The sequence below is a fragment of the Camelus dromedarius genome, chromosome 13, assembly GCF_036321535.1.
Source record: "Camelus dromedarius isolate mCamDro1 chromosome 13, mCamDro1.pat, whole genome shotgun sequence".
NCBI lineage: Eukaryota > Metazoa > Chordata > Mammalia > Artiodactyla > Camelidae > Camelus > Camelus dromedarius.
This window is the reverse complement of record NC_087448.1, coordinates 67,807,621-67,831,276: the sequence shown is the minus strand read 5'-3', so window position 1 is coordinate 67,831,276 and position 23,656 is coordinate 67,807,621. Positions and strand designations below refer to the sequence as shown.

General features: G+C 40.9%; 1 protein-coding gene across 1 annotated transcript in view; it reads right to left on the bottom strand.

Moving 5' to 3' along the window:
- The window catches only part of LOC105090372 (phospholipid-transporting ATPase IB), a 94,773-nt gene that overhangs the window by 22,244 nt on the left and 48,873 nt on the right, over nt 1-23,656 (bottom strand). The window contains exons 25-30 of the mRNA XM_064492886.1: nt 22,061-22,244; nt 19,217-19,327; nt 13,303-13,377; nt 6,345-6,467; nt 5,088-5,166; nt 632-693 (exon numbers count right to left, since the gene is read on the bottom strand). Of these exons, the coding sequence (XP_064348956.1) occupies nt 632-693; nt 5,088-5,166; nt 6,345-6,467; nt 13,303-13,377; nt 19,217-19,327; nt 22,061-22,244 (634 nt within the window). The remainder of the gene's footprint in view (nt 1-631; nt 694-5,087; nt 5,167-6,344; nt 6,468-13,302; nt 13,378-19,216; nt 19,328-22,060; nt 22,245-23,656) is intronic.

Below are 23,656 nucleotides of genomic sequence, written 5' to 3'. Positions count from 1 at the left end.
CTGAACCCACCAGATCAAAAAGCGAGGTAAGACCACACCCGTGGGTGCTTGGGGAAACCACTATTTTTAATCACTCAATTTGTGCAGCCTCTACTGGGGATAATTTGGTAAGGTTTTTTCATAATTTACAATACCCTCTGATCCAGCAATTATACTTCTAGAAATTTACCCTAAGACATACTTACTCATGGGCATAAAGGATCATCTTTGCAGCACTGTTCATAAAGGCAAAGGACCCCCCAAACCCTTAATGTCCACTAACAGGAGACTGGTTAAATAAATACTGGTGGGCTATTCATACAAGCAGCCCTGAAAGAATGAGGTAGATGTTTGTGGGCCGATTTGAATCCATCCCCAAGGCATGTTACATAGTGACACAGTAAGATACAGAGAGTATCCCCGACTTGAACCAAAAAAAAAAAAAAGTGTGTGTGTGTGTGTGTGTATATATATATATGCATTTCACATTTCTAGAAACATATATAATATGTATTTACAACCATTATAAGAGTGCCTTCTTGAAAATACACTGAAGCGTGAAGGAGACAAACTTCATGGGAGACTGTCTTATAAAGCTTGAATTTTTAAATGAAACACTAGGAAAAGTAACTACGCACGTGGCTGATCTTACCGTATAAATAAAATTCCCAAGAAACAGATAGTCTGTAGTGTGACCACCTTGTAAGACCATGTCTGAAAAGTGAAAAAGTCATTTTTAATCTTTACAGAATCTGAAACAGACTTTTGAATTGATTTTTACTAAAGGTACCCATACTGGACACCAAAAATATTTATCAATTACTGGTCACATTTCTCAAGTCCTCTGTCAGGGACCACAATGCTTACTGTGCCTACCACAACTGTGACATTTCTCCCACCTCTAACTCCCCCCAAAGATATATTTAGCAACAAATAAATAAATCACAAGTACATGAATGTGATTATCAAACCCAGTTTCACACGCATCTACTAAACCATCTGGCAGAGTCAGCAAACTGAGAATCCAAAACAAACCAATGACGTTAAGTAACAAGTGATGCTAAGGAACAAGACGGGGATATTAAGGATTCTGTCATCACGTTTTTCACACTATCCCTTTTCCACGATAACTAAAGCAATAAACCGAACAGGTAACTTGAAGTTGAAACAGAATTGCATGTTCTTTTTAACCATTGCTAAGTCTGCTACAAACCTATGAACTCCATTCCATATAAACGGTCAGTACCATCTCAAGATTAGGATGATTTCTTAAGGTGTTCATTGCACTTTTTAAAAATTCTCGAAAAAATATTGGTGGTTCTGGTCTGGGTTGATGTGGCAATTTTGGAGTGCAAATCCCTGACCTGAATACCAAAGCAGGTAGCACACCCATGTATTTGAAGCTCACTAATTCTCTTGATTTATGTTTTCTTCTGATTTAGAACTCACTAAATTATGCAAGGCTTAGACTCTTTCTTAAAACTATATGCAGTAGTAAATTAGGGCATCTGATTGAAGGAAAGTGTAGATAAATATGTGGGTCAGGTTAGACCAGCCCAGAGAGTGAGTGTCATGGGTCTGTACAGACCTAACTTGGTGAGTTTTCCCAGGAGAGGCGTGATAGTCTAGATGAGAACCAAATTGTAACTGACTAGAAAAGGGAAGGAAGCTACTTCAGAGGAGGATAATGTTGGGTTACATTGTCCAGTTACGTATTGACAAGGAGAGAGGAAAAAGACAAGCTATGCTGGGGCAGAAGGGACGCTTTCCTTCTGCACATTATACAAAATCAACAGTGCAAACACAGGAAACCTCCACAGAATCTACGTTACAGAAACTAGGAGACCAAAAAAAAAAAAAAAAATCCACAGACTCAGACAGCCATTGAGGGCTTCAAAACACCGGAGGTGAGCACAGAGGCTGTGCCTGGGAAGTAACAGTGAAAGATCTGGGGTAAAGTAAACATCAGGCTGGCCGAGGGCAGCGACCTCAGAAAACATCAGCAAAAAATACACTCTTTAAAAGGAGCGTACTTGGAAACAAATGGATTTGTCTAAAGAAACAGAGCAGTATTTACATAAACTTATAATAAAAATAACTGTAAGAACAAAAATTCAAACTTAAATGAGTATCAGAAGACAACACAAAAAGACCAAAGAAAGCCAGTAACGTAATTAAAGATTAGAAAAATACATTAAAACATTGCATAAAAAATGCAAAGTCAAACAAGAGATCACAAACAAAACTTATTTTTAAAAAATGAGTTTCGGATTGTATCTCAAAACAAAACCCAATCCTACACTGTATACAAGCAACACACCTAAAACAAGAAAGAAAGGAAAGGAATTTATCAAGTTTGAAGAGTAAAGGATGGCCAAGGAAAGTACAAATTAAAAGCAGGAGACACGATATTAACATTAGTTAAGAAGAAACTGAGGCCAAAAAGAATTAAACAAGACAAAGGAACAATATAAGGCCAAATGGTACAATACAAAATAATTAGTAGTACTGGTGCAACAAATAACAAACACCTCTAAATCACAGATTATCGGAAATAAACAGGGAAGTAAACATGTAGTAACAGAGGACTATACTCACCTTCCTTACTATGTGACAAGGTCAAGGGACAAAAAAGTAGCAAGACCCAGACTTCTGCATTTACCCATGAGGAAGTAATAGGACTTCCCCTCTTGCTATGTAGTCAGTTAGAACTACATGAAATAATTATATGAAACAATGTTTTTCTGACCCTGGGTAAAAGGCAGCAAGGGACAGCGATCCCTGAGAGAGAATAAAGGACTGGTGAGCCCTTGCCTCACATCTGGGGTAACTCTGGACTACAGTGCGGGGACGAAGAGCCCACAGACAGCGCAACACTTCTGCTGAGTCTGTGAGACAGAGAAAGGGCTTTAAAGAGGCCATGGTGGCTGGAATTTGCAAAGTGAACACTGGAAATGAGGGAACTATGCAGAGAATGAGCTCCAGAAACTCGCATACGGGTCCTCATAAGTCTTTGGCTGAGTGCCATTCTGCATACGTATACTGAGAATTCCACAAGGCCAGCAAAGAGCAACTTCCATGGAAAAATCAAATCACCCCAGAACTGCAAGCCAAAAAACTGCCAGATCTAATATGGAGCTAGGAGTTGCTCACATTCCCATGGGCCAAAGTGGGGAGACCTCATTCAACACATGAAATGTGCAGTAGAGGCCCAAGGAGGGGACAATGTCATTAGAGGAACTGAATTAGTCCTAGAGTGAAAGATACCATCGACTTGGCTTTAAAAAGAATAAAAATCCTTAAGGAATCATGCTGATCCACAGAGAACTTAACTGCCTGCCAAAACCAAGGCTAAGTATTTAAATACACACACAAAAATATTCAGCAACATGCAATTCACAGTTTCCCTCACCCATTATAAAATTGTGACACGTGAAGAAGTAAAGTATTTGACCCATAATCAGAAGAAAATTGGCTATAGAAGCCAGCCCCAAAATAACAGAGGTGTTGGAATGAGCACAAGAAGATTTAAAATAGCTGTTATAAATATTATAATTACATCTGAGGGTTTGAAAGAAAACATGAACATAATGAAGAGAGAAATAAAAGATGAAGAACTAAATAGAATTTCTAAGGATGAAAAATATTTACACACAAAAGAAAAAAAAATCTGTGAATTGCGATTACCTGCAGAGAGAGACTGCTAAATAAAAGATCAGTGAACTTAAAGACATGGCAAAAGAAATTAAGAATGAACTAAAAAGAGAACAAATACAGGATAAATGAAGAAGAGATGTGGGAAAATATCAAGGATTGTACCATATATGTAGCTGGAGTCCCAGAAGAAGAGGAAAGAGGAAACAGAAAAAGTATGTAATGATGAGCAAATTTTTCCAAATCTGATGAGAACTATAAATCAACAAACCAGAGAACTTTGAGCAATCTCAAGAAGGACCAATGCAAACAAAACCATACCAAAGCCCATTAAAATCAAGTTGCTGAAAGTCAGTGGTGAGAAAAATCTTAAAATCACAGAGCTATAAGTTATGATACATAAAGAGGAACAAATATAAGAAATATCAGATTTCTCAACAAAATAATGCAGCCCAGAAGACAAGGAACCAACATTTTTAAAATGTTGAAGAAAATGAACTATCAACCTATAATAGGATACTTAGCAAAAATTTTTTTCTCAAAAATGAAGGCAAAATATAGCCTTCTGACAAAATTTGAAAGAAAATTCTTTTGCTTTAAATTTTAAAAAATTAGATTTGCTTTAAATTCTTATGTTAGAAAAGAAGAAAGTGGTAAAATCAACAACCTACCTTCCAAGATCAAGCTGGGAAAGAAGCAAGGAAAATTCAATTAAACAGAAGGGAAGGAAATAGAAGTAGAAATGAAGCAAACAGAAAACTGGAAACTATACAAAATCAATGAGACCAAAGCTGGTCTTTTGAGACTATCAATAAATCTGGTTACAGGAAAATAATTCTATTTCACACCTTAATTTGTGGCTGTGGACCAACTAAACACCAATAACATACTCTAGAAACACATCTCCTACTCTGGTGTGTTACACACAAGTCAGTTTGGCAAAAAAAACTTCACACATAGTGTTATTTAAAAAATTGTACATCAGCCAAAGGAGACTAAGTCCAATAATAAAATATAAGATTAAATTTCTATATGATCTTGCTAGATTTGTATTATAGTCTGAGTGGAAGCATGATGCTTGGGAAAAGAAAACAATAAAGCAGACATAAGTGTCAAACTCACTGACAGGGGGAGTCTGTGACCCATCAGAGCCGCTGTGCTTTCCATCAGATCTCCTGACTCAAACACTCAGTAAAAGTTACCAATAAAGGCACCAATCCTCAGTTTATACATGTCAGAGGCAAAGAGAATGGGCCCTAAAAACCACCTGTTAACCAGATTATACTGTGAGATTTAGGTGAATATGTATCTTTTCTAAATACTATTTTTGTATTCTTCAGTTCTTTTTGTAGACACACACACACACACACACACACACACACACACACACACACGTTGACCCCACTGAGAATAAGGTGTTCTTTGCTGAATATTTGAAACAATGAAGCAATTACCATGCTCCAGCATTTTTGTGGGCAACCAGAAGAGAATGAAGGAGTGGACCAAAGCATTTACACATTGAATCCAAAGGACCTAAAAGAAAACAAAGCAAGAAAGGCAAGATAGTACTTTGGTCTAAATCTAAAATTATGCGACATTATAAAGTAAATTTGTTGTGTGAAGCACAGTTACAAAACTAAAACGTTTTCCTAAAGACGGAAAAATCACATTTCTTTATTCTATTTTTAAAGAAAGATTGTGAAATTATAGGATAATACTGTATGAAAAACAAACTTATTAAAAATAAATGTGTAGGACTCAAATATAGTATATTTGTTATAAAAAAATTGTAAAGGCTTAAATTATCCAGCAAAAGAGAAGCAGAAGTAAAATTTTAAAAAGAAATAATGAAAGTACTTTCAATCTTTAAATTTTAGCACTTTAAATATAATTTAATACCATATTTTATATGATACACTCTGCTCCTTTACATCTATACCTTGACTCTGGTCAAAACAATTTTTAATAGACCATATACAGGCAGGCCTCAGAGATATTGTGGGTTTGGTTCCAGACCACCACAATAAAGCAATTATTGCAGTAAAGCAAGTCACATGAATGTTTTGGTTTCCCAGTACATTCAAAGTTACGTTCACACTATACTGCAGTCTCTTAAGTGTTAAATAGCATTGTGTCTAAGAAACCAATGTACACACCTTAAATAAAATGCTAACCATCATCTGACAACACAGGGTCTCCATCAACCTTCAATTTGTAAAACAAACAACAAAAAAAACCCCATAGTATCTGCAAAGTGCAATAAAACAAGGTATAGATGTACAGTTTTCTTAGAGGAAATCTCAATGACCTAAAATCTCTGGGAGCAGTCAGACAAGGACGTACAATGGTTAGACGGTGACAGAATGACAACAGAAACCAGTTTGTTCTCTCAGTTCTAAACACAACGGTCATCTTCACGCTCGCCAGGAAGACTCACAGATGGAGAAGAAAACAATGTGGAAAGAACTTACCTGGTCTGTGACTCAAATTTCCCGGAGTAAAGCAGTTTTTAGGGAAAAAAACGTAAGAAACTGGTTCAAAAAGAGCTAATGCCGAATTGGAACATTGGGTAGAGTACATAGAAAGACGGCACAGGGCTACATTCGTTGTGTTTTTTAAATTATTTTTCCTAAAGTATCGGAAAGGGATGAGACCAAGGTACCTTCGGAGAGAAGCCGAGATGACAGACCCGCACTAAATCTTCTGCTTACCTTTATGTTGAAAGTATCACCTGTCTGAGAAATCGTGTAGAGCTGCGGGTGCCTGAGCAGGCTCTCCTGACTGCAGCACTGCTCACAGATGCCCAGAGTGAACGGTGGCAGTGACGTGAAGACCTGCACAGGAAACAAGAAGCTATTTTACAAAAGCTTTCAATCTGCACTGAGTTGCTGTTGTGCCAACGTCATTTTCCTGGCTTTGACGACATGTTATAATTATCAGGATATTGCAGGGGGAGCTGGGTGAAGGGCACACAAAACTAATTATGCAAACTTCTAGTAAGTCATAAACTGTTGAAAAACAGAAGTTGTTGACAGAGAAGTTGTTACTGAGTCACATAGTTTGAAACAGATCTACCAAACCATGACTTCATTTTCTAATTGAGACAATCCTTTGACTCAATCGTTTATAACTAAGTAAATGTTACTTTATGTGCACAAACTGGATAAAGTTTATTCTCCTGTTTTTAATGAGCATAAAATGAATAAATTGAGTGTCTAGATATTTAAATAATAATATTTAAATATTAGGCATAATACTGGCCAACAAGTCTAACAACGACATCTATATCTCTCATAAGAACCAGGTGTTTTATAATCTAGTTCACTTGCCAGGGTTTGGCACACAGTAGGCACTCAGTAAATACTTTAAGTGAATGTTAGATTAAACTTTTTAAAAATTTACAAGAATTATCTGTCGTGATAATTATCATCAGAAATGAAGAGATGTTTCCCATCCATTTACTATTTGAATAGTTATTGAACAACCATTATGCCAGTAACCATGTTAAAAGAAAAATACATCATCCCTTAAAGAGATATGGACCTTGTCAAGAAGGAAAGCTTACAGCAATAGGCATAATATTATGATTTAAAAAAAAGTGGGGAGGATACGAAGCAAGACGGCAGAGTAGAAGGACGCTTGTAGCTCACCCTCTCCCACAAAGACACCAAAACTCACATCTACAGACCTACTCAGCTAACCAGAGCACGTGACAGAACATCGCCCTCTTCGAAAGATAAAGACACCAAAAATCTGGTGGGAGAAAAGGAAAAAAGAAAGAAAAAGCAAAACACTGCGGGACCGATCCCGCAGGGAGGGAGTAGCAAAGGAGGACTGGCACTCATTCACTGGGTCCACCCCCCTCCAACGGAGAGGCCAGTGGGACCAAGGGGAAGCCTCCAAGGCTCAGATCTGCCCCGAGCACCCCTTGACTGACAGAACTGAGTTAAACGGGCACAAATGGTCCCCGCGACACCAGCCGGCAGCTGGGGCTGGGACAGGCCACCCCAGCCGGGCAGAGGACAGGGCGGCTGCACTGAGGCAGCCCCGGGGGACTGCAGGGGGCTGCGCACCATGGCTGGGAGGGGATACGGAGAACAACCTCGATCTGCCATAAATTGCGAAAAAAGTGAAGCAACACGGCCGGTGTGCCCTGAGGGGAGAGGCGCTTGTAGCCTTTGTCTTCTCAGACCTGCGCCGCCATTACTGGCACTTCTCGTGAGAAGAGAGGCGGGGCGCAGCCACAGCCGCCATCTCCTCCTGTGCGCAGCGCCTGGGTGGGGGCGGGGCCGAGGCCTGAATCCGCATGGTGTGGCGGGGGGGGGGGGGGGGGGGGCGGTCCGCAACCTCCTAGGCAGGACTGAGACTTGTTTACAGCTCGAGGCAGATAGGATCTTTCTGCCCTGGCACCTCAGAGAACACGCGCCACCAAGACAAACAAGGAGCTGAGATTTGGCACGGAGCAGGGGTGGGGCCATTCTGCGGTCTTCCCCGAGCCCGCCTTCAGAGCGCCGACCCAAGGCGGAGCAGGCAGCTGCACAGAGCAGTGGAGCAACCAGCGCCAGGAGAGGGTGGGCTGCCACACGCCTTCCTGGCAGGAACGCAGCACCTGACCACGGTGCTGGGAGGCGGCACGATCCGCCCACCTGCCTCGCCCCAGCGTAGCATCTGACTGTGGCATCGGAAGGGGAGTGACCCGCCCGCCTACCAGGTAAGAGCTCAGCTCCTGACCCAGTGTTGGGAGGGGGCGCGATCTGCTAGCCGACAGCCACTGGGAGCAGCACAGATGAGGGCGCCAACAGAGGGCCTCTGGAAACAGCAAGCTGAGTTCACAAAACAGGGCAAAGACACAAAAACCTCTCAATAAAATCATTAAGAGCACACCATCTCCAGGAGAACTAGATAACTGATACTCCTTAAGCCACAGTGCCAGACAGATATGAGCAATATGAAAAAGCAGAGGAACCACTCCCAATTAAAAGATCAAGAGAAATCCCCTGAAAGCATGATCAAGAAAATAGACATTGATGGCCTACTAGATCAAGATTTCAAAAAAGGACTGATCCAAGTACTGAAGGAACTAAAGGAAATAGTGTTTAGAGATATAAAATATGTCAAAAATGAAATAGTAGCTATAAAGAAGAGCCGAGTTAGTAAACTCATTTGCTGAGATGAGAGCTGACCTAAAGGCTGTACAAAGCAGGCTAGATAATGCAGAGGAACTAATAAGTGACCTAGAAGATAGGACAACAGAAAGCACCCAATCAGAACAGCTGCAAAAAAAACAAAACAAAACAAAAAAAAACAATGAAAACAATATGAGGGACCTATGGGATAATACAAAGCCTGCCAATCTATGCATAATAGGGGTTCCAGAAGGGGAAGAAGGAACAAAGGGGATTGAAAAGGTATTGGAAGAAATCATGACTGAAAACTTCCCAAACCTAAAGGAATCAGATATCCAAGTATAGGAGGCTCAGAGGGTCCCAAACAGGAAGAACCCAAACAGACCCACACCAAGACATACCATAATCAAGATGGCCAGAGTGAAGGGTAAAGAAAGGATCCTAAAGGCAGCAAGAGAAAAACAAAGAGCGAGTTACAAGGGAACCCCCATAAGGCTCTCAGCTGATTTCTCTGCACAAACACTACAGGCCAGAAGGGAGTGGCAAGATATACTCAAAGTCCTGAATGAAGAAAAGATGCAGCCTAGGATACTCTATCCAGCAAGGCTATCCTTTAGAATAGAAGGAGAGAGAAATAACTTCACAGACAAGCAAAAACTAAAAGAGTTTAGCAACACTAAACCCATGCTAAAAGAAATATTCACAGGTCTACTCTAAATAGAAAAGAAGCAGGATGCTACAAAAATGAGAAACTCCTAACTGGAAAGGAGATAACTGCCATGAATTACAAAACTAAACACAAAATTGTAAAAGAAGACATCTAAATCATTAAGAGGGAAGCAAGGAAAGCCACTGTGGACAATAGTATGGAGATTCTTCAAAAGACTGGGAATTGACTTACCATATGACCCAGGAATCCCGCTCCTGGACATATCAAGAAGGAACCCTACTTCAAAATGACACCTACACCCCAATGTTCACAGCAGCACTATTTACAACAGCCAAGACATGGAAACAGCCTAAATGTCCATCAACAGATGACTGGATAAAGAAGAAGTGGTATATTTATATGATGGAATACTATTCAGCCATAAAAACCGACAACATAACACCATCTGCAGCAACATGGATGTTCCTGGAGAATGTCATTCTAAGTGAAGTAAGCCAGAAAGAGAAAGAAACATACCATATGAGATCACTCATATGAGGAATCTTAAAAAAATAAATAAATACAAAACAGAAACAGACTCATAGACATAGAATACAATCTTGTGGTTGCCAAGGGGGCGGGGGGTGGGAAGGGACAGACTGGGATTTTAAAATGCAGAATAGATAAACAAGATTATACTGTATAGCACAGGGAAATATATACAAGATCTTGTGGTAGCTCACAGCGGGAAAAAAATGTGGCAATAAATACATGTATGTTTGTGTATAACTGAAAAATTGTGCTGTACACTAGAATTTGACACAACATTGTAAAATGACTATCACTCAATATAAAATGTAAAAATAAAATTAAAAAAAAGTGGGAAACAGAGCAGAAGGAAAGGAAGGAGAAGAGGGAGAGGTGAGGAAAGGGGAGAGAAAATGAGAGAAGGAGCAGGAAGAGGGGCGTGTGGGAACTGGGCCCACTGAGAAGGGATGTCAAAAAGACTTCTTGGAAAAAGGACATCAGAGCCTCATCTGAAATATCTATTTCTGCATATTTCTGCCCCATGTGGTTCCTATTCCTGTGGCACTTTAACCAAGGATTCTTCACAAAGAGCAGCAAGACAGGAGAGACTTCACTGAGCAAGCATTTTTCACATCTCTGGGTTTCTGAGGTTTACTATTGTCCCATTGGCCAAATCAAATCACATGGGTGACACGGGGAAACCCAGAGTCAGTGCGGGTGGGCACACCAAAGGGTGTGGATCACAGGGGCAGGAGCAACTGGGGCCTTTATGACAACCTAACATATGGCCTCTGTAGATCCTTTAGAATTTTGTGCACGATGTTAACAGCAAATAAAGAAAGTTCTACTTCTTTTCTAATCCATTGTGTTTTGGGTTTTTTTTTTTTTTTTTTGTCTTATTTACTGGTTAGGAACTACAGACAATATTGAATAGAAATGGTAAGAACACACATTCCTGTCTTGTTCCTGACCCTAGGGGAACACACTGTTTTGCCTTCAGGTGTGACATTAGCTGTGGGTTTTTACAGAAGCACCTTCTAAGTGCTCATTAGGAATGGGTGACAAATTCTCTCGAGTGTTTTGACTGCATCTGTCGAGATGATCATATGGTTCTTCCTTAAATCAGTTAACAAGGTGGAATTCACTGTTTGGATTTTAAGTAGTAAACCAAACTTGCATTTCTAGGATAAGAATCTTTATTTAATTAAAAAAATTACAAATTAAAAAAAAATTGTTTGCCTGTGTTCTGACGTGCAGGTAAGTGACTTGCAAATCAGCTTGATACTTTTGAGGCTTTTCAGTTTTGTTATGATGGGTCCAGAACAGTGCTTATTATGAGACTAATTCACCCTTATTGTTAAAAGTGTGACTTATATAAGGAATTTCCCCAATATCCTGTGTAATAAGTCTTCCCAAACTGGCTGATGGGAATACAAACTTTCCCAGGCCGGAATGGGCTCCAGGAACTCAGCCTCCTGCTTTCTGCTTTTTTTTTTTTTTTTTTTTTTCCCTTACCTTTGAGTAGACTTTTCTCAGGCACACACAGATAAATCCGCAGCCAGGCTCCTGGGGGCTCTCCGCAGACTTCCAGAAACACTCGTCTCTGTACTTCTCTGTGCCTGCACCTCTTTCTGCCTCTCCGCCCCTCAGTACAATTTGCCCTTCTCTGCACTTGATCTTAGCCAGAAGGCCGAGAAGCGGTCCTGCCCTTCTCTGATCCTCTGTCTGCTGAATCCCAGCTGTCCTGGCCCACTAGCCTCCAAGCGCTGTCTTCAGTTCACTAGGAACCTGGGACCTCTTTGGGCCTGTCTTCCTTCAGTGCGGCCCTGACACAGGCCTGCCCTCAGAGATCACAGCCATGAGTAGCCTGTTGTCTAAAGGCTGAGAACTACTGGTCCGTAGACTTTTTTCCGGGACTCTAGTTTTCTTCTGGTAGGAGTGCAATTCCTATAGCAGTTGGTCATGCGTGAGCAATAGCAGAAATCATATCTGATCTCTAGAAACAGTATGACAGCTCATTTAAATTTAGTTATCAAATAAGTAGGCAGAATCTATCTGGCATCGCCAGTAACTATTTAGAATGTCCAGGGCCTCTTTTTTTTTCATCTGTAAAATATGCTTGTAATGAGATGAGCTGTAATAAGTCAAAGGATACTGAATAAGCATGCCGTCATACTTTATCCTCAGTTGTCCATAATTAGGTTTCCCACTGTAGTCCCTTTTGCTGCTTATAAAAATGCCAGCATCTGTGTTTTCCTTTATTGAAAAAAATCAGATTCCACTGACCAGTATCTGGCTTATGCATTCATAGTGATTTGTCTAACACAGAGGAGAGACTCTGCCTCTCCCTACTCTTGTCTCTAATAAAACTCTGGAGAAAGTCTACCAGTATTGCCACCTGTGACCAAGAGCCTGGCAGAGAAAACTCTCTGTAGGGCCTCAGCTTCACTGTGCAGTGTGCCAGTCAAGTACGTCTAGCCACTGGCATGTGCACAACTGTAAATGCTCACAGCACTAGACATTTTTATACTATTGGGCACCCAATGACTTCTATCTAGTGACTTCCATCCGTGCTTTCTGTTTGGGGATGTAAACTCCCAGAAGACAGAATTTTAGGAGTTAGGGCACGGGGCATGCAAAATATAATGTGACTGTGTAGTGCAGTGCAGGAGAGAGCTCATGATACACTTGCTGGAACCTAATTTTTATGCTAGGTTTCCTAACTTCTAACCCTTAAGTGGAATAACAGTACAACAAAAATAAAATAAAACAGAAATTAAATGGTGATGTAGCTAATAAGTCATTTAGCCTGACTGTTTAATTTACATCTACTTTTTGAACTCAGAATAATTCAAGTAATGATATGGAATTACTTATTGTTAGAAAATTCCATTAAAATGGAAAATAGTATTTACTATAGGCTTGATATAAAAATTCATCATTTAGTACAAATAGAGTGTATTATATTTCCACAAGTACAAATTTTCTACCAGGAGGTTTAAAAGGACATGGAATTACACACACACATACACAGACAGACACAAAGATAGATAAATCTGAATATATATTAAATGGAATGGGTTTAGGTAGAGTTCAACAATTTTTACCTGGCTTAAAAGTATGAAAATATTGTACAGGCGTGGAGTTAAAGAGATTTCAAATACATCATCAAAATACATTGGGAGCAAATTTCACTTACTTACTCTAGAATGACCTACCATGACTAGCAACCATGTGTGGCAGCAACAAGGCCCTAAAGACGTATTTGTGGGGCTGGCGTGGACACAGATGATGGACTCAGATAAACTTCCCAGACACAAACAGTGCACTTCTGCACATCATCAGGGAGAGATGGGGAGAGCTTACCAAGTTGTACAAGCTGATGCACCAACGGTCAAATATAATCTGCCCAGAAAATCCATTCATGAAGGCGAACCAAAGCTGAAAGAGAAGGAAGCCAAGAGAACCACTCAATTAGTGCTGACCTAAACACACCCTCGTAGTTTAAAAAGCAGCACAGAAACAGAGACAGACTTGTAGACATACCAAACAATCTTATGATTACTGGGGAAAGGGGGTGGGAAGGGATAAATTTGGGTGTTTGAGATTTACAAATGTTAGCCACTATATATAAAAATAGATTTTTAAAAAGTTTCTTCTGCATAGCACAGGGAACTATGTTCAATATCTTGTAATAACTTTTAATGGAAAAGAATATGAAAATGAACATATGTCTGTATATGCATGACTGGGACATGGTGCTGTGCACCGGAAACTGACACATTGTAGCTGACTGTGCTTCAATAAGAAAAACAGTGGCACAGAAGATGTTCACCTCGGCTGGAAGAACTAAGAGCTGCTGTGGCGCCACACAACTGTCCTTTCATAAGTTATGAATTTCAGATATCACATATTACTGATATTAAACAGCACTGATGTACTTGGTTAATTAATGGCATATATATTTATACCAAAATGGGCATTTCTTGGAAAAGGCCACTGGCAACTAATCTCAAATTGAGTAATAAGGGTTTATTGTGTGTCTTCTATGCACACAGTTACCACAAATGTCCCTTTCCTGTCACAGTGCTCTAATAATAATAACAGCAAGCCCATACTGGGTACATATCATGTACAAGGCACTGTACTGTCCCTCTAAAGGCACTGTCATATTTAATCCTAACAGCAATAGCAAAAAGTAGGTATTATTACTACTTGTATCTAGATTTAGGAATTGTGAGAACTAAGGCTCAGAGAGGTTACGTTACTCAAGCCACATGCCAGTAAGTGGCAGAGACAGGTTTGGAGCCCAGAGCCATGAGATCCTCAGCCCACACTCATCCACTCATGTTAGGGGTGACTTGTTAAAATGTATCATTAACCATAAGACCCTTCGTAGCATTAATATCATGAAAAAATCCTCTTTTACTACATTTCAGACTTCGGGATTATGAAGATACTAATCCCAATTCCATCTTTTCAACCATGAGAGACAGTCTACATGCACGCAATTTACAGTCAGGCGCGCCTGCGTTTGAATCCCAGGTCACTCACTTCCTCCCTCTCACTGCTGTGTGACCCTAGATGAGTGATTCAGCCTCTCTAAGCCTCAGTTTCTCATAGGACTTGCAAGTTTTACATAAGATAATACATAAAAAATGATCATCACAGTGAGTAACACATTGATACCACTGAATAAATGTTACTTTTGTGACTTAACTACATGTACAGACATACAATATAATTCTAAAAAACACATCTCGAATTCTTCCTAGAATGAATTGGAATTATCAACAAAATGTATCTGTAAACTACAGCTCATGTTCTGAAGCAACTTGCAGTTCAATTAAATTGGTTAAAACATAACTATATGGAAACAGTCAGATGGTAACAAAATGCAGTTTACAATTAAGTACATTTTCAGAAGAATAAAGTCAAGGATCGCCATTAAGTACTAAAACTATGTTTTCTGCACCCAGTATACGCCAAGTTGCTGAAAGACACAAATATTTCAATTCTAGTCCCAGTTCACAGAGTTAGCAGGTTAGCACCAGGTAATCCTGGACAAGATACGAATGTATGCCCCTCATTTGAAATAACACCCTTCACTACCACAAATTTCTGAGATTTTGACAGCTTCTCCAAGTAGCCCAGGACTTGGCAAGACGTTTCCGGAAAGAATTTTGATGTGCCAATTGTACACGTGATTAGTTTTAGGTGCTATGATGGTTGACGCCACAGTCATTCTGAAACTTTACAACTCAACATCACTCTTTACTGAAGCAATGCATTATCGGGCAATTAGATCAACATATCTCACTGAAATCACTTATTTGATAGCGAAAGAACAATAACAAAGGACTAAATAGAAGTTTTAAAATAAATGGACTGGCTTTCTTTAGCTCAAACACTCAAGGTTGATTTCATTTACATTTTGGCAAAATCTCATTTGATGATGTGAGGAAAAGAATGACCAAGTACAGTATTTTAAATACTTATAAAACTTACTTTTTCTCGATGTTATTTATTCAAAACATACATTATAGCTTTTCAACATACTATACAATCTGTCTTTCAAACTAGTTAATGCCATCCACCTCCAAAAATATAAGTACAGGACAATTCCTGAACATGTTAATGTCATTTTTGATAGCCTTCCAGTGGAAGCATATATATGCCCAGACAGAACTCCTGCAGTGGTCATATACAGCTAACTAGTAACAGCTTTCTGTAGAAATCACATTTTATTCTTTAAAGTATATGGGAAAATGCAACTAAATATATTTAAAAATGGGAAAGTCACAGTCCAGCTAGAGTTCACTCAGATTTGGTGAGTTGTTAGAAAGTTTTTCCAGGTGTGGCTGGCTTGCCAAGCTCCTCAGACTTTCCTCAAATAGAGTATTATTTATGAAAAATGGAACCAAAGTCATTGAATATTTTTTATTCCTCAGAAAAGGAAACTTGCTCACTCGACTTGTCATTGGACTGCCAAAAATGCAGTAACAGGACTAGCAAAATCCTCAACAAAAGATTAGCAAATCACATCTATCAATGTATGAAAAGAACCATATACCACAACCAAGTCGATTTTATTCCAGACACACAAAACTGGTCCAATATTTGAAAATCAATCAGTGGAACCCACATATGAACAAGCTAAGAATAAAAGTCGTGGTGATTACACCATTTGACAGGAAAAGCTCTGACAAAATCCAACACCAATTCATGATGAAAACTCTGAGCATTCTAGGGATAGAGAGGAATGTCCTCAACCTGATGAAGGGCGCACACCAAGAGGTGAAAAACCACTAAGATTAGGGACAAGGCAGGGATGTCCCCTCTCACCAGTCCTATTCAACACAGGGCTGGAAGTTTTGTCAGTGCAAAAAGTCAAGGAAAAGAAATAAAAGTCTTACAGGTTAGAAAGGAAGAAATAAAGCTTTCTTTTTGAAACTGATTTTATTTTACTCTTTTTTGTTGTTGCTGTTGGGGGAGGTAATTAAATTTACTTATTTATATATTCTTGCAGGAAGTACTGGGGACTGAACCCAGGACCTCATGCATGATAAGCATGTGCTCTACCACTTGAGCTGTACCCTCTTTAACAGTGGCAAGAAACACATAAAATTTACCATCTCAACCACTTTTAAGTGTATAGTTCAGTCGTGTTAAGTTTATTCACATTGTTTGCACAACCAGCCTCCAGAACTTTTTCATTACCCAGAACTTAAACTCTATACCCACTGAACAACTCCCCAGCCCCTGGCAACCACCATTCTACTTTTCTGACTCTGTAAATTTGACTCCTTATATATTTCATGTAAGTGGAATTGTACAGTTTTGTCTGTATGTGATTGGCTTATTTCACATACCACAATGTCCTCGAGGGTCACGCACGTTCCAGCATGTTGGAATTTCCTTCCTTTTAAAGGCTGAGTCCTAGTCCATTGTGTGCATATATCCCAGTTCATTTATCCATTCATCCTTCATTGGACACTTGGGTTGCTTTCACTCTTGGCTCTCGTGAAAAGTGCTGCTGTGACTATGGTGTGTAAATATCTCTTCAAGTCTTGCTTTCAGTTCTTTGGGCGGCACCGTCGGAAGTGGAATTACTGATCACATGGTAATTCTGATTTTAATGGTGGGGGAGTTATCATACTGTTTTCCATCTAGCAGTTGCACCATTTTGCATTCTCACCTACTGTGTACAAGAGTTCCCACTTCTCAACATCCTCACAAACACTTGTTTTTTTCTGTTTTGGGTTTTGTTTTTTTTTTTCCCCAATAGTAGCCATCCTAACAGGTCTGAGCTGGAGTACTACACAGCGATAAAAAGGGGAAATGATTGTGCACGCAACAACTTGGATAGATCCGAAAGGAACTACACTGAGTGAAAAAAAAATCCAGTCTCAAAAAGTTACATAGTCTGTGACTGTACTTTTATAACATTCTTGCAAGTTACAAGGATAGAGAGCAGGTTAGTCACTGCCAGGGATTAGTGATGGGTGTGGGTATGAAGGGGCAGCATGAGGAGATCCTGCAGTGATGTGGCTTTTTCTGTTGTAGCTTTTTCTGTAACGTGTCTGTGTCCTGATTACTCTGGTGGTTATGAGTCTACACAGGGATAAAAGTGCATAGAGTGACAGACATGTACACATACACACATGTGTGTAAGGCTGATGAAATCTGAATAAGCTCTGGGAGTTGTACTGACAGCAATTTCCTGGTTTTCATATTCTCCTGTGGTTTTATACAAGGTGTTATCTTTGGGGGCAACTGGATGATGAAGGGTTCACCAGATCTCCTGCAAATATTTTTTATAACTTCCTGTGAATCTATAATTATTTCAAAATAAAATGTTTAAAAATATATTTCCACAGCCAAATGTAAGGCTTACACAGGTATTTTTAAAGTCAGGATGGCCCTTAGAAGATTCAGTGCCATATCTTGGCTATTGCAAATAATGTGTCCATCAACAGACTGGATAAAGGAGGTGTGGTATATACATACAGTGGAATATTACTCGGCCACAAAAAAGAATGGAATTCTGCCATTTGCAACAACTTGGATGGACCTAGAGAACATTATGCTTAGTGCAGTAAGCCAGACAGAGACACACAAATTCTCTATGTTATCACTACGTGGAATCTAAAAAAATAACATAAATGAATGTATGTAACAAAACAGAAAGAGACACAGATACGGAGAACAAACTCATGGTTACCAGTAGGGAGGGACAATAGGGAAGCAGGATTAAGAGACACAAACTGTCACGTATAAAATAAGCACATACACTTGAAACTAATGTAATTTTGTAAATCAACTATATTTCAATTAAAACTAATAAATACTTACCTTTTAAATACATAAATAAGATGTATGCAAGCTCTATTGTACAGTAGAGGGAAATACAGCCATTATTCTGTAATAACGTTAATTGGAGTATAATGTGTACAAATGCTGAATCACGACGTTGTCCACCTGAAACTAACACTGTGAACCAACCATACCTCAGTAAAGACAAGAAGATTCACTCCCACATCCCATAGCCCTTATACACTGCACAGCAGAGAAAGCATGCATTTTCAGAAGCAATAAAAACATGACAAACTTCAGATTCCATAAAAAAATGCAGTTATGGAACCGTCATTTGGTCCATTTTCAGGAGGAGGCGGCCCCGCTGCCGGGCTCCGGCCGGAGGAAGGGAGCCAGGGGCGAGCGGCACGGCCGGCTGCAGTGCCAGGGCCACGGCCCAGCCGCCCCAGACGGGGGCAGGAGAGCAGGCCCGGGTTTGTGTCATTTTACTTTCCTGGTGTGGAAACAATGGCAGTGAAAAGTTTCTTTTCCCACTTGCTTTAACCGCCAAAGCTCAGAACAGCCGAGACACAAAAGGCAGAGAAGGTGTCTGGAAGGACACGGCCCTTTCCTTCCCTCAGTGAGGTGTTAGGAAGCCTTCTGACGAGGTTTCCTGTCAGGAGAACAGTTAAAGAGCCCAGAGTCCTCCGGGTCCTTTAATTACCAGGAGCTGGCAGAGATGCACTACAGTTTCAAACAGGATATGTTTTTTTAATCACAGACTATGTCAATAAGTCATCATAATGTCATAACATTTTTGCTTAACATAACATTTTTTACTAAATCAATTATATGCAGGCAAAAACTTAAAGCAGGATTATATAATGCCACCTTAAGCGACATAAATATGAAAAAATACTGCACTATCAAGCTTTATGTCAAAGCCCTAGCTCCTCAAGGAAAGAAAGCCTATCTTCTTTCTTACCTCAATGATGTACAACACGACATTCTTGTAGAAACAGTACAATATGCATTTAGTCACTCGAAAATAATTCCAAGCTCCATGAACCAACAGCAGCTTCTCTAAGTAGCTAAACTAAAAGACAGAAATAATAGTAATGAAGTTCAAAGGAACCTACCACTTAGTGACAAAACCCACAAAATGTCCTTTTCCCAGAGTTTCACAGATCAGCAGTTCTTGCCATGGAGGATACCCGTTCCTGGACAATCTGACTCAGCTGTTCACTATAAAGGAATTTCTTAAAGCTTTGTAAGATTAACTTCTCTTATCACTAAAAAGAATTAATCATCACTTTTCCTCCCCAGCAAATGCCACCTGGATTTTCACTTGTCACATGCAAGGCTTTGAATTTAATCTGATCCACACCTGAGACCGGCTGGGACCTGGGACCTGGGACCTGGGACTCTGCTACAGTGCCTGCACCTGGACAAACGTCTCCTCCAGCAACAGGATACAAGGAAACTATAAGGGACTAACAGTAACTGTGAATTATGAACAACAAGATACAAGGAAACCAAGAACCCAGCTGCCACTTTTGAGGTGTCAGGAGCAGAAGCAGGTACTGCTCACGGCCCCTGCACTCAGCCCCACCAGGGGGGCGGGCAGACCCTAAGCCGCCCCTGCGGCCCGACCCCCCGGACCCACACACCCTCACCCCACATAAGGGCCCAGCCCGCCTCCACTCAGGGAGCGAGGAAGGGCACCTGTTCCTTGCTCTCACTCCCTCCTGCTGCAGCGCGAGTCCCAGTAAAGCCTTGCCTGCATTTCTCCGTCCTCTTATCAACTTCTATTAAGGAGGCCAAGAATCCTGGTCACTAGCACACCTAGGACCTTAGTCATGAGAAAGGGTCAGAATTATTTAATGAAAGGAACCTCATACTGGAAACAAGAACCTCAGTCACTGATTCTTCTATCTGATCAGGTACATGTAAGAAAGTCTCACAGAAATCAGTCCCCCGTTTCCCACAGTAAATATACAGAAAGGAAAATTAAAACGTGCAAGGAGGAGACGTGGGATTTCTGCAGCACTCCCGAGCTGCCTTACCCTCATCCACTTTGTCCTTCTCCACAGCACTTATCACCTTCAAACAAAGGACAGGCTTCATCTACTACTGTAATTACTGGTTTTTTTCTGTCTCCTACAACAGAAACTATGAGAGCAGGGCTCACTGTTTACTCTGTGCTCTGAGGAATCCCAGACACCCAGGAATGTGCCTAAGGTGTGGGGGGGCACTCGATAAGCGTGTTTTGAATATTCAAGAGAGTTATTCCACAAAATGAGGCAACTCAGTAATTGAGTGACTACGAAAATTAAACATCAACCTCAGAATGGCATGAGTTGGTACAGATGGAAAAAAAATACTTAGCCTTTCAAAAAAGAATGCTTAAGAGTTTGGAACATGAGGGTCAGGATGGGAAGGGAGATGCAGAGTCATAAAATGCGTGGCTACTATGAAATCAGTGAATTCAAGAAGGATGGGTTTTGCTTTCACCGAGAACTTGATACTACACAAGTCATTACAGACAACATTCCTAGTGCCTCAAATTTTCGCTTTGTGATGATTTATTTGCAGGGAGAAAAAAAAAAGAAATTCTAAGTGAAAGCTGTATTTCTTGGGATGACTTAAAAATATTAAGACATTTGGGGAGGGGAAAGCAAAGGAGTCACTCTTTTCAGAGAATAAAAGGATCCAGGCGGTGAGCAGAACGACGCGTAGACCCAGGGTGGACCCTAGGCTGTAGCCTATGAGAGGGCGGGGGCAGGCCGGGCGGAAATGGGGGGCTGTCCACTACGGCCCTGGGGCCAAGCCTCACTCTGGGAGAGGCTGAAACGGCCCATGCTCTGGCGGAATACCCTCTCCCTGGCTCCAGTCAGAGCTGCTCTCAGGTAAAAGCACAATGGGAAGAAAACTGATGTGTTATCATTAACCTGAAATAACGTTTTCACAGGGGCCAAAGCAAGAATCAATGGCACAAGAGACTTGAAAGACACGGAGAGATTTTAAACGCCTATTACCAAGTGAAAGAAGCCAGTTCAGAAAGGCGACGATGTTCTGCGTGATTCCAACAATACGACATGATGGGAAAGGCAAAAACGATGGAAATGGAAGCGATCAGTGGTTTCCAAGGGTTGGGGCGAAGGGAGGGATGAGCAGAGGGGCACAGAGGATTCTGAGGGCCGTGAAACTGCTCTGTGTGGCACTGCAGTGGTGGACACAAGTCACTGCACCCTCGTCCAGACCCACCAAGAGTCAGTCCTACTGTAAACTATGATGCTGATGTGGCAGTGCAGGTCCGCCCATTACCAGGGGTGTACTGCTCTGGGGAGGACGCTGACAACAGGGCAGTCTGAGCGTGTGTGCCGGACGGGGGTACCCAGGACATATCTGTACTGCTGTGAAGCTAAAACTGCCCTAAAAAACAATTTCTATTTTCTTAAAATGCCTGCCAAGAGCCAGTGCCTCCTTAAAAAGGGGGGGTGGGGGGCACAGGGAGATTTTAAGTCTTCTCCTGGAGACATGAGAAAGCAAAGTGCACAGTGCAGACTGCAGACTGCAGAGACTGGGGTTTAGAGGCTGAATTAGCAGAGCTACCGATTCTGAGCGGCGGCAGCTTTGCCAGCTCCACAGCTGGCAGGGGGAAGCCTCCAATGCTGCAGATGCCTAGGGACACAATGAAAGAGAAGCCCACACGTGCTGGTGGCTTCTAACAGAAAGCAGCTTGGAAAGTAGGGTAGGCCTCAGGGGTGGACACAAGGTCTTCAACACTCCACGCCAGCCGGCCACCCCGGCCACCCCGGCCGCGGACCTGTGCGATGGCGTAGTCCGAGTTGTTGGTGGCCAGCATGCCCTCGTTCCCGCTGATCCCCACCCCAATGTGGGCCGTCTGGATCATCCCGACGTCATTGGCCCCGTCCCCGATGGCCAGGGTGATGGCCCTTACATGCTTCTTAACCAAGTCCACTATTTCAGCCTTCTGGAGGGGAGATAATCTGAAAAAGAGGACAGAAACAACCACTTTTAAGCATTTTGTTTGGGTTCATGTTACTTCGCCCTGTTCTAGGAGGCTTTACATAGGAGTCCACAGTAATCTACATACAGCCACACGTAAGTGACCGTTCCTGGTAAACTTCCCAATTCATTAATTCAGCTTTTTACATACATATGAAAGTTCCCACCTACCCCCACCAAAAACAAAAAGAAAAGCACACACACACACACACACACATCCCCAAACAATCAAAAAACACAAAACCACAGAGTAGCTGCTTTAACATCCCCAAAGAAATACACACTCCTGGCTGCCCAGTTTGCACGGAGATGCACAGCTCCGTTTTCCACTCTCCCCTCCAGCACCTGCTGCCTCACTCTGGGCGGCTGTGTTAACTTACATCTACATACACGAGAGGAAGAAGTGAAGGGCTACCATTTCTGAGACTGCATGAAGGCATTTACCCAAAGAGAGGAATGTAGAGGAGCCTTTGAAAATCAAACCACCCTCAAGTAAGCTTGAAAATACAAGGAGATAGAAAAACAAGAAGGTATCAGTCAGGAGAGCTGAGGTTATGCTGTGGTAACAACAAACCAAAGCTACGTGACTTAACAAAGGTTGGTTCTTTCTCATGTTATGTGTCCAGTGCAGACTAGGATACATCATTGATACTTTTTTTTTCCCTGAGACAAGCTACAAAAGCAAATTTAATATGCCTAAAAAATTTCAGGATAGCAGACCCTGTCTACCCAGAAAATATTTACAAATATACCAAAGGAGGAGAAGCAAAACTTCCTCTCTTCTGCATCACTCATTTATTCTTCACTCAGTAAGTCAGACACACACTTCTATCAAAAATGAAAAGGGCACACAAAGATTTTATTTTCTTCACTTATCAATCTCTTCCCACAAAACAGCTCCTAAAAAACTAATTTAAACTTAACCTTTTCAAACTTCAGGTGAGATTATTAAAAATTGAGGAGATAGAGGTTTCTTTGATTAGAATATGCTCTAAATTTTAAGCCTGAAACATAGTTGGAAAGAACGTTTGCTTCATAATGAATAAAATATAATGAGTTGTAGATAGAATATGAAAAGCTTCGAAGTAGAAGATATTAGGAACCATTTGTAAGTCTAGTTCCATCAAGAGATACTGGTCCTTTTACTGGAATACCTGCAACGTCAGTAACTTCACCATTTAGTGTGATGATTACTTTCATATTTAGACTCATAAATGCAGAGGGGAAAAAACTAACTCAATGTAATTAATCTCAAGTCTGATTCTTTATACTTTCAAATCTTAATCCATCCTTGCGGCAGCCAAGTTCTCCAGATATCAGGGACCAACCCAATAAGCCTTCTCTGCCCCTGGCTATACACCCTCAAGTCTCCAGTCACTGATCCGCGTGGTTC